General features: G+C 44.8%; 1 protein-coding gene across 1 annotated transcript in view; it reads right to left on the bottom strand.

The window, feature by feature from the left end:
* Positions 1-12221, bottom strand: part of NPU (ATP-dependent helicase/deoxyribonuclease subunit B) — a 74265-nt gene that overhangs the window by 23486 nt on the left and 38558 nt on the right. Inside the window, exons 6-7 of the mRNA XM_086779345.1 lie at positions 2792-2873; positions 102-157 (exon numbers count right to left, since the gene is read on the bottom strand). Coding sequence (XP_086635471.1) covers positions 102-157; positions 2792-2873 — 138 coding nt within the window. The remainder of the gene's footprint in view (positions 1-101; positions 158-2791; positions 2874-12221) is intronic.

Raw genomic sequence — 12221 nt, 5'->3', positions numbered from 1 at the left:
ATCTATCACAGAAATTAATTTCATCCCAGTTTCCTTTGACTCTAAAGACAAATCTCCCTTCTAAGTTTTGAGGTTCATTGAAGCACGAACATGTGCCTTACCTGAACCAAAGAGGATGTAGAGACCTGTTTCTACATCAACAGTTGATTTCTCTTCCCTGAAAATAGAGAACAAAATATAACCAACATATCTCTAAAAGGCATTATGACTGAAGATGCTTTGAGTCAACAAAAACCCACTGAAACGACAACTCATGCTGCATTATGTGAATCTTCCAACCCAATGTAATGCTAGTTGCACACATGATGGGTGCCCATCAGCCCCCTTTTACACAGAAAATGAGCATCTAGCAATTGATGGGACAGGCACTTTCCCTTCACACACTGAAATTCGGTCTCCCTTCTGACTGCTAACTAGGCAGCCATGTTGTGCCCAAAAGTGAGAAAATGGGTGGCCAACTCCAGCCAACATTAGCAGCAACTAATCATAGTGCTGTGCATCCGTAATCATCAGGAGCCCAGCCTGTTGGGCGAAGACTGTGGACAGCAGGGGGTAGTTTTTGGGTTCCTTGTCAATAATAAGGCTGCTGAACAGGCTGATGTGGGGCCTGCACATGATTACTGTGTGTAAAGGGGAGCCTTGGCCTCGACGCCCACACCCCACTAGTACATGCCAGCACTCACACCCATAGGATGGGCAAGCAAGAAAGGGTGCCCAGGCTGTGTGTAACCGGCTACAATCAATGGGAACTTCTTTTAATAATTTAGTATATTTTTTAGGAAAAAAGATACACAAACATCATTGGAAGGCATTGACTTAAAAGCACGTGAGAAACGAAGAGAAAATATCAGCACAAAGCATCACACACACACACACACACACACACCATGTGCACAAACCACATAGCATGCATCTAGCCCATGTGACCCCATGACATCACTCGCACTCATAGTCACCAAAAATGTTTCGGGGTTTTTGACGTTTCGTGGTTTTTGAGGTTTCGGGACAAAACGTTTGGTCCTTCGGCTAAGAAACGCGGAGGTTTCGTAGTTTTTCTTACATAAATACAATAAATTGGTTTAGAACTTGTAGTTTGTAGAATTATTTGTAGGCCTACCTAGTGCTAGCTAGGCGCTTAAAATTTGGTAAAAGCTTAGGCAATTGTGGTCACAATTGGGCAATTGGGGAGTTGTGGAATTGTGACTCCTGAGAAATTGGGCAATTGTGAGAAATTGGGGATTTATGAGAAATTGGAAAATTGAGAATTTAGGGAATTGGGAATATTGGGAGGAGGAGGAGGAGGAGGAGGAGGATAAGAAGAAGAAGAAGAAGAAGAGGTGACTACAGATGAGAGAGAGAGAGAGAGCCCAACATTTTTTTTAAAACACAGACAATTCTTTTTAAAAAGACAATTTGTTTTTTTAGAAACGAAAAAAAATCCCGTTTTTGAAACGTGTTTCGGCCGTTTCAGGGTTTTCAGCCCAGAAATGCATTTCTATGTGACAATGCTCGCACTACATCATCCATGGCCTCATTGGTCCCTACATTCACCTTTCCTCACCCATTTACAATGCTTAGAACAAATACACCAATGCAATTCATGCATTTGGAGTATCCTTGCCTCCCCGTAATCACAATTCAAGAGAACAACCTGCCTCCTCTCACTCATGATTTGTTGATGCAAACCCAGTACTTCAACACTAAAGGCATCATGGTGAGCCATATTATGGAGTCCATTGTGCAAAGAGCCAAAAAGCCAACAAAGACAAAGACAAGCTGGTTTCATACATACTTCCTTTACTTTGGATCACAGTGAGGGTACTTATTGAGACAACATCACAAAGAGGGTACTTATTAAGATGGGGAATTCTCTGTCCTAATAAGTATGTTTTCACAAGACTTTTGGTACTCTTCTACGCAAAAAGCTCTTCAATGGGCTTCCACAAGCTTGACTCACCTGAGCTGTGATTTGGGTTGCAACAAGTTCAATAGTTGCATGCAACAGAAGCGGCAACGGAAATGGATGATGTCTCCACAACGGAAACGGCTTGAAACTAGGGAATGGCACATCTTTAATATAGTAGATGTAATAGAAATGATGAAAAAAGTTGAGAGAAACACGGATATATTATAGTTTAAAGAGATAACAAGAAAACTTGGGAATCAGGTCATATTAGGAAACAGGAGAAACAGAAATAGAAACAGCACCTCCAAAGAAACAGAGTTTCTACAATTTGGCTCGTTTCCTATTACTATGGCAACAACCCTTTATCAACAGGTTACTAATTGTGTCAACTCTAGAGGAGATGTCCAAGGAGACTAACCGACCATTGGAGTTGAATAATGATAAGATGGCTGATTTTATTGAAGAGTCACAAGGGGTTGGTTCACCATAAGCTAATGCACTCTATGCAAAGGATATTGTACCAATTTCTCTTCATTGGAAGGGCATCACAAGCAATTGGTACATATACACCGTTTGTGAGCAGCGAATAAACCTAAATAAGAACAATGCAATGATCTTCCATACCTCTCAGGGTGAGCAGGCATATATTAAAATACAAAAACCTGCAGAGGTGGTAGATGACTTCACATATCTAGGGGTAGTCTTTTCTGACCTCCGACCATGGTTTTCTATTAATGATTAGGAAAGGAGAGGAATCGCCAAAACATTTTGTGCAATATAGGTCCTTGGTAGAGAAAAGAACTTCGAAGTCAACCTCGACAACAAAAGGCTAGTCATATTTCCAAATACAATCAAGTCATATTTAATTCCAATGACGGTCTATACCATTGATATTGGACCAGTATATGTTTAGGCCAACTCTGGACATCCCAAAAGTGTTTCATCACAGCCTCATGTTGCTTCAAATCTGCAAGGTCAGGAAAATATTAAAACTTCAGTAAATGTAAAAATTAAAATTGCAGATAAAAAACAGAGCTTTGAAGTTGATTATACACGAGTGAAAGAAAAAAGCATAATGTACGCATGAAGAACAAAAGCCTCAGATGGGTTTATTTTTAACTTAGAGTAGTCAGTCGTAAGCGTAGTAATTTCATGGAAACTGCATTTCAAGGACCGCGTATCCGCGAGCTGAGCCAGAGTCTTCATCATTGCACGATTGGACGGCAAGCTCTATGATTCTAGCCCAAGGGTGCACCAAACATATGAGGGAAAGGGAAAGAAAAGAATGCATTTCAAGGAATGCTTATACACGAGCTGGGCCAAAGTCTTCATCGTTAAAATTGGGACAGCAAGCTCTATGATTCTAGCTCAAGGTCGTGCCAAACACATGAGGGAAAAGGGAGAAAAAAAATGCATTTCACAGGACCGCTTAAGCACGAGCTGAGCCAGAGTCTTCATCGTTGCAATTGGGACAGCAAGGATTATTTGATTGTAGGCTACCTGGTATTTACCAGATGAGGATATGAGGGAGTGGTAGCATGGACGTGGCTACCTTCATGAAACTAAATCACTTTATTGATGCTTTGGCCCCCGTGTTACAAAGTAAGGTTCAAGGATGAAGGCCTGCCACTCTTCAAGATGCAATTCGGATTGTCAAGGAGAAAGAGAAAAAGATGCAGTTGGCTTTGCATCCTCCATCATTTTTTGAACCAGCTCCTACGCAAACGCAGGTTGTTGCTCCTCCAAGTGAGAGTTCAGTGGATCATTTGGTTAATAAGTTTGCTAGCCTTCGAGTTGAGTTATTGCAGTACCGACGACCCAGAAATACCCAACCTAGAGAAGGGGGGTAGCCCAAGTGGAGTGTTTTCATTGCTGAGAGTGTGGCTTTGTGCGGCACAATTGTCCAAGGCTCTTGGAGGCCAATCCATCTCCTATGCCAAGAGCTAATGTCTTGGGTGCGCCAAACACATGAGGGAAAGGGAGGAAGAAAATGCAAACAGGAGTCTCAAAGTGGCCCCAGAGCTAGTGGAAGGCAAGATGGTTTGCAACTCTCAATTGAACCGAACCCATCCTAACATAAGCAAAGGAAAATCCAAAGCAGAATGAATTGGAGCTCCCCCCATTGCTGCATGCCTGTGCAGTCTCGAAGTGGCCCAAGAGCTAGTGGAAGCTAAAATGAAGGGATTTGCAAATCTCAATTGCAAAGGCAAATTCAAAGCAGAACGAGCTGGAGATTCCCCCCACCCCCTTTCTGCATGCCTGCTCCCTGCATCATCACACCCCCCTCTGTCCTTGCCATAGGCATCAACTTTGCCATTGCCTTCCCCTTCTCCGCCTTCCATGCCCTTGTTTCCGCTCCTGCCCATCCTCCTCTGCTCCCCTGTGCAGCCTGCCTTCCTCTGCACCGCCCCCAGCCCCTCCTCCTGTGCGCCATCCCACCCCCCCCCCCGGCACGCACGCCCATGCGGGCCTTCCTCTGCACTGCTGTGTTGTCCGCCTTCCTTTTCGATGCCCCCCGTCTCCCCCCTGCATGTGTGCCATCTTCGTGCCCGCCTCCACCCTCCTCCTTCGGGCTGTCCGCCGCATAGTCACAAGGGAATGGGAACGTTTTGGGGAACGGATGACTGTTTGGAACGGGAACGAAAAGCTTGAATAAAAGGGAACGGAATCGGGAACGCCACATCATTGCATAAATGTGTTTATAAATTTACTTTATATATCTGTAAATGCTTTGGAAAGAGGCATAGTAAAGAAAGAACCTCAAACCATCTCAGTAGTGGCCATGATAATGCATAGATGTGTTCTACATGATACATAGTTCACTTATATTTCTTACATGGTCTGCGGTGCCATTTTGGAACGGGAACGGGAACGGCTATCTCTATGGAACGCGTTCCCCCGTTCCAAGAGCTTAGAACGGCGTTCCCTTGTGACTATGGTCCGCCGCCCCTCTTCCCCCTTGTTACATCTCTTCGAGCTCTCCTCCGCCACTTTCCCTTCTAGCCACCCTAGCCTCCCGTTTCCTTCATTTCTCTCTGCCCCCCTTTCTTCTCCTTCCTCCCGCCCCTTGCCGCCGTCGTGCTTATCACCCATCCGCCACCCCCCTCCCTCCCCCTCTCCTTTCTTCCCAGCAGGTTTCTGTCTGCCTACGGGCAATATTCTTCTTCGGCAAATGCAGCGCCTTCTGGTCTTCACCTTAGCAGGAGGACACCATGGCAGAGCCGCTCCATCATCCCCGACAAAAGCCACCGCCCTTTGCCATTTTTCTGAAGCAGACCTCCAGCTCTTGGTTTCTACAGTATCCTCACTTGTGGCTTCTTCATTGGTATGCAAGATTGTCATGAGCCACCCAGCGCTTAGACAGATTCGGTATTACTGCCCTCATTGGCCAGCCCGGAAAAATAACCGACATACATATTCTTGGGCACGGCTTATCCCAGGTCGAGGCCACTATTCGTGCGATGCATCATAATCACGATACAGAGCACTAAGCCTTTTTTCGCTCGATGGCACCCTGGTTCCGACCCCTTAGCAGGTGCATCCCGCTTCCCCCTCACAATCTGCTTCCCATGACTCTGAAAAGAGTATCTCCCCCTCCTTCCATTGATAGGCCAATCAATTGGACAAGTTTTGGAGACCCCCCAGACTGTCGCTTCTGTGGTAGCCACAGCAACAAGGATACCAATCATTCAGGTTTGTGTAGCCTTTCCGGAGGCTCTGCCCCAGTTCATTCCGCTACCCAGCCTTGAGGAGGTCGACCCAATTACACAACAGGTTGAGTATTCAGGCCTCCCTGGACAATGCTTCATCTGCAGAAAGATGGGACACCTGGCCAGAGCTTCCCTTGACATCATGCCGCAGAGGACGTCCTATAGACCCGCACCCGCATCCGCTCTGTGACTCTCCTAAAGAGGAGATCGGTGGTCAGCCCCCCCTTTTTTCTAACCCCGCCCCAGGTGTCATGTGCACAGTGTGTATCTACCGTGTGCTACACGCACGCAAGACTAGCTTCGAGGTTTGGGGAAGCTTGGAGCGAGGCAAGCTGATTGATGAGCTGAGTTAGGGATAAACTAACGGGCGGGCGCCCAAGTATGGACGGGTGGACACCCAAGTGTGGACGCCCGATGACCGGCCAAGAGCCTATGAAAGGGTGGCCAAGGTTAGTTATTGAGATATAGAGAGTCTCACGAGTTTGTGAGAGCTCTATGGTCTTGGAGCCTGGATCTAGCGCAGACGTGCACCTGCTTTACGCAGCCGAGGCCGGCAGCAATCTCGAGGCCCGTGAGGGTAGCTTCGTGTGGCGGTATGGGACGTCGCGAAGAGGAGATTGGTCGGTACGTCAAACTAGTTAGCTCAGCTCGTGGCTCGGTGGGGACAGCCAAGACTATGGGCTTGCCCACAGCTGTCATGGTTGGGAGGTGAGTCAGGCCTGCACCCCCTTATTATTTGTTTGTTTGTTTGCAGGTTTCGAGTCTCGTACCAGGAACGATCACGAGGAGATTTTTGGGGATTTGACAGTGGTATCAGAGCATGCCTCGTGAATGAGCAAGTCGGTAGGTAGAGAAGATGAGGTCGAAGAAAGGTATGTGTTCAAAAAGCTTGCTGTTTTTTCTGTGCATACTGCTGTTTTCAGATTCAGTATGTGTTTTTTTCATCAAAGAAACCCATGATGATGGAGATGGTAGTCTAAGAAGGGTTGTTTGCTTTTCAAAGAAGAGGAAAGATGGTTTTGAACTGTATAAACAGTTTCAGCAGAGAGAAAACAAAAAAAAGGAACATGTTCGTTTGCTTTTGATTGAACGCAAAAGAGAGAAAGAGCGAGAAAAGTATTCGGTTGTTGATGTGTGTCGTTTGTACTGCTGTACTGGTTGTAGGCGCAAGTGAGTAGGTGGCCAGTAGGCTGGCAGGCGCCTAGGCCAGGCGGGCACGCGCCCAGGCTAGGCCTACGTGAGGCTGGCGCAGGCCAGTGCGGCCAACTCTGCGAACTAAGGCGCCGACAGGAAAGCAAGCACCGACAGTACCGCAGGTGACGACAGCAGCTACTCTATCGGGTATGGATACCTTGGCCTCTACTTTGGGCCCCAACATTACTCCGGAACCGTAGGGACGAGCAAAAGCAGCGCACCAAGGAGATCGTGGACACTTGGCTACATAAGTGGCAAGTTCACTTTCAGTTTCATCCATATGATGATAAAGATCCACTTAGCAACAGGTTTCCTCTCAGGCAAAGCTTTGCTTTGGTGGAAGGAACTCAACCCTAAGCCAACAACTTGGGCACAATTCGAAGACATCTTCAAGAAAAATTCCTCAAGAAAGAGGATGATTATGATGTTGTTGCCCGGTGTGATGTTGTTGCCCGGTTTTCAGCTTTGACCATGACCTCGCAGCACCTCACTTATGAGGTCTACCTCCAGAAGTTTAGGGACTTGCAGATGAAAGCTACAAAGATGGATCCCACTACTCTTTTGGGGTTCTTCGTAGCTGGTTTACCAGACTCATATCGTTTACAGGTTAAAAATAACAAATGCAAAACATTGGACGAAGCCATTCATTCAGCTCGTATCTATGATGATACAATTATCTCTTCCAAGTCGAAACCCGTTACCGAGCAGGGGAACAAGCACAAACGCAAGTTCTCCGCACCTATGGCTAACACGACTGAAGGAAAGTCTTCGGACCAACCTTCGAAGAATTCAAGTTCAACACCAGCGAAGAAGAAACGACTCCTTAGGGCTTTAAAGCTCAAGAAGAAAGGACGTTGTTTTATCTGTGAAGAAAAAGGACACATGCGTAACGAGTGCCCAAACCAAAAGGGTGCCAAGACAAACGCAGGACCCAAGCCAAAGGCAGCTAACCAGTTGTCTTTGACAGGTACGTCAATTACTGTACTTTCTCGCCCTAGTACTTGTTCTGATTGTCTGTTCAACTCTAAAGTCTTTGGCTTACATGATCTTCTCCGCGTTTATGGAGAAGTGAATGGCCATAAGATTCACATTCTTCTAGACCCTGGCAGCTCACACAACTTTGTTAACCACAAACTTGTGCAGAAATTGCGTATTGATACGACACCCACCGATCATACCTATGAGGTACGCCTACCTGCGGGAAGGCAAGTATGGGATCGAAAGGTGGAGATGCTTCCAATCCAGATTCAGGACTACAAAGATACTCTGGAATGCTATGTAATGCACCTAGAAAATGTAGACTTGTTATTAGGGATTGAGTGGTTTAAGACTCTTCAAGTCCAGATAGATTGGTCTAGTCATATTTTTTCTTTTCAACATAGGGACACCAAGTATAGTATTTAAGGTGATTGTATACATCCCTCTCAGGGACCTCTTGTAAATACAATTGATTTTGAAAATATAATGGATTCTTTTTTGTATACCGCTTTCCATTGTGTATTGATTCCACTTGCTTTCTTTCTCATCCGTTCCATGGATGTAAATGAATTAAGTGTGTTTGAAAGCAAAGAATTACAGAAGATACTTGATTCGTTTCAAGATGTATTTCCTAAGGAACTGCCATCAGGTTAACCACCTGAACGGGCAGTAGATCATCGTATTGACTTGATCCCTGGTGCTCATCTTGTTAGTATTCCACCTTACAGGATGAGCCAAGCTGAGGAAGATGAGTTGGCTAAACAACTCGAAGATTATTTGAGGATGGGCCAGATCCGTCCAAGTAAATCACCTTGGGGTGCACCTGTGTTGCTTAGGAGAAAGAAGGACAATACCTGGAGAATATGTATAGATTACAAGAGATTGAACAAGCTGACCATTAAGAACCGTTATCCTCTCCCTAGATCAGATGACCTGATTGACCGGTAAGCAGGAGCGAAATATTTCATGAAGATAGATTTACATAGTAGCTATCACCAGATATGTATTCATGAAAGGCATGTCGAAAGAACCGCCTTTCGAACTAGGTATGGCCATTCCGAGTTTCTCGTATTACCTTTTGGGTTAACCAATGCTCCAGCCACTTTCCAGCAAATGATGAACGATCTTTTTCGTGAACATTTGGGAAAATTTGTGGTGGTGTTCCTGGATGATATTTTGATATATAGTCGTACTCTTGAGGATCATGTTAGACACCTCACGATTGTCTTATCTATATGCTAAATTAAGTAAATGTGAGTTCTTTATGACCGACATCATTTACTTGGGACACAAGATCACTTGAGATGGATTGAGCATTGACTATGACCGAGTTCAGAAGGTTCTGGACTGGCCTATACCGCGAACAGTGAAACAACTTCGTTCTTTTCTCAGTTTTGTTGTTTTTCTTCGGAAATCTGTGCGAAAGTACTCTCAGCTCACACTACCGATGACCGACTTATTGAAAGGTCGTGACGTAAGTCAAATCAGCCTATCACTTGGAATAACGATTTGGATATGGCCTTCAGACTTTTGAAAGATAAAGTCAAGGAAGCACCTATCTTAGCATTACCCAAGTCGGCCTTATGTTCTTGAAATTGATGCCAGTGACTATGCTATCGAGGCTGCTCTATTTCAAGATGGTAGACCGGTTGCTTTTGAAAGTAAAAAGCTAGACGACACTTAATCTCGTTGGCCAACCCTTGAAAAGGAGCTTTATGCTGTGATTCATGCTCTCAAGATTTGGAGACATTATTTATATGGCTCCAAGTTTGTGGTATTGACTGATCATCAGTCAATCAAGTATGTGTGTGATGCGGATGATTTGAGAGGAAGGAAAGCTCGTTGGGCGGAGTTAATGCAAGATTTTGATTTTGAGATCCGTTATCGGAAAGGGTCCATGAATAGTGCGCTTAGTCGAATTAGAGAGGTGAATTCTTTGTCGTTCACCAAGATTTCTACTGACTTATTTCAATCATTGAGAGGGCTTTGCAAGACTGATAGTTATTTTGGTCCATTTTGACAGAAGATCCAGGACGGGAGCTCATTTATTGACCAAGACTCAATGACTAAGCAGTCTACCATTCAGGCTACAGGAGGCCAGTGGTGGATGATTCGGAATGGTTTACTATTCCGTAATGACAAAATTTGTGTACCACAGATTCTGGACATTAGGTCCAAGATTCTTAAGGAGTGTCACGATGCCACTTCTGCTAGACACCCTGGGGTACACAGGACACTATCGTTAGTGAAACACACTTTTTATTGGCCAAAGATGAAAGGGTATGTAGAAGATTATATTCTCAAGTGTCAAATTTGTCAGGCAAATAAAGCTGAACGCTTTAGACAGCCTGGGTTGTTGCATCCTTTGCAAATCCCAGGTAATAAATGGGAAAGTATTTCTATGGATTTTATTACCGGATTGCCAAGAACACATCAAGGCCACGATTCTATTTGGTTGTGATAGATCGCTTGACAAAAATGGCTAGATTTTTACCGACTCGGAACACTATTACAGCTACGCAATTAGCACAGCAGTTTATCGAGCAATTGTTTAGACTGTACGGGTTACCGCAGGACATAGTCAGTGATAGGGACTCGAAGTTTACGAGTGATTTTTGAAAACTTGTTTTTGAGAAGTTGGAAACAACTTTGAATTTGAGTTCCTTTGATCATCCTCAATCTGATGGCCAGACTGAAAGAGTGAATCAGATCTTGGAGGATATGCTTCGAGCATATGTATCCAAAAGACAGAGTTCATGGGAGGATTATCTTCCTATGTTGGAATTTGCATATAACAGTACTAAGCATACGAGTACAGGTTTTTGTCCTTTCATGCTTATGTATGGTTTTCAACCTAGATCACCTGTTACAGTAGGATTCTCAGGACTTCAGCATGATGCAGCACGTAATTTTTTGCAAGATATGCAGGAAATGTTACAAGTTGCGAAGGAATCTATTAGCAGTGCTCAAGACCGAGACAGAGTTTATTCTAATAGACATCGTTCACCCAGAGAGTTCTCTGAAGGAACAATGGTGTATTTGCGAGTTCCGAAAGATTCCGAGACTTTACGGACAGGTCGATCTCCGAAATTATCCTCTAGATATTCTGGACCGTTTCGTATTACACAACAGATTGGTTCTGTTGCATATGAATTGGATTTGCCTTCTCATGTGAAAGTTCATCCTGTATTTCATGTCAGTAGACTTAAGGAAGTACTGGGTGGAACAGATCAGTTAGTTACTCCTCAAGAAATTATAGATGTCGAGGACATGACATTTATTCCGCACGAACCTGAAAAGATTCTTGGATTTCGTGAAAGAAGATTGCGTAATACGCTTATCACGAAATACAAGATCAAGTGGAAGGATGAAACCGGCCTGACGGGCGGTGAAACAAACACTCGCACATAAAACACTTCAACGCCATTGAGGACCTAGAAAAGGAAAACAAACAGGGGGAGCTAGAGTGCTCCTACAAACAGTACACAGACACCGATTGGCCCCAAATCGCAGTGGTGCCCCTTCCGGTATTTCTTTAATTGAATATAAGAGCTTTGATTACAATATAAGGCTGGGAACTCAGCCGTCACAGTAGAACCCCTGAAGCCTGCAAAGATCCTGCATCTGGCTTCTTGTCCACTCGGCATCCACAAACAAATCCAACCATTGTTCACATCGAAAGACTCTCATATTGAGTCTGCATACAGAAGCTTTCTCCCATGATTAGGGCTGCCACAACCATCCATAGCCTCTCACACTATGAACAGCATCACACCCTGACACATCCAGTGCTTCTGCATCACAACACAGACTCCCAAACTATCTCTCAAAAGAGTATCACAGCACAGCATACCATACAGTCGACACACCTGTACAAACCCTCTCTACCTTCCAAGGGTACTATCCATCTCTGTCATGGATTCCTTGTCCCCTGTCCAATCAGTAGCAAGGCTGTACCAAACATGTGTCCATTCCTGTACCTTCTGCCTGCATGTGACCTCTCTCCTGGAGAAACCCAAAAACATGTTTCCTCGAGAAACCTACGACCTGTTTCCACATGAAACCCTTAGGCCTGATTTCCTTTGAAACTTTTGTCATGTTTCCATACAGAACCATTCATGGCATCATTCAACAACAGTGCCAACAACGGAACGGCATACATCTAATTACCTGTTCCCTCATGAAACATCTGGCAACATAGAGATGCCCATAACTGTAGGTCCCACTGTTCCTTTCTAGCAAGAGAAAACAATCTGCTCCATGAGCACGCAGCAATGCGAGCTTGCATCACTCCCATGCCAAGAAACATAACCAAATAACCTGTACTTGCAGCCAAAAACCCAAGCACATAGCTGAATTTGCTACCAAACAAAAACAGCCCATAAACAGTCCTCAGACTGATCTCAAAACAGTCCCGAGCATTGCTCATGTTC

This window comes from Cibotium barometz, chromosome 40 (genome assembly GCF_041138505.1).
Source record: "Cibotium barometz isolate CiBa-2024 chromosome 40, ASM4113850v1, whole genome shotgun sequence".
Lineage (NCBI taxonomy): Eukaryota > Viridiplantae > Streptophyta > Polypodiopsida > Cyatheales > Cibotiaceae > Cibotium > Cibotium barometz.
The sequence above is the reverse complement of the archived record's forward strand: the minus strand, read 5'-3'. Positions and strand labels throughout refer to the sequence as shown.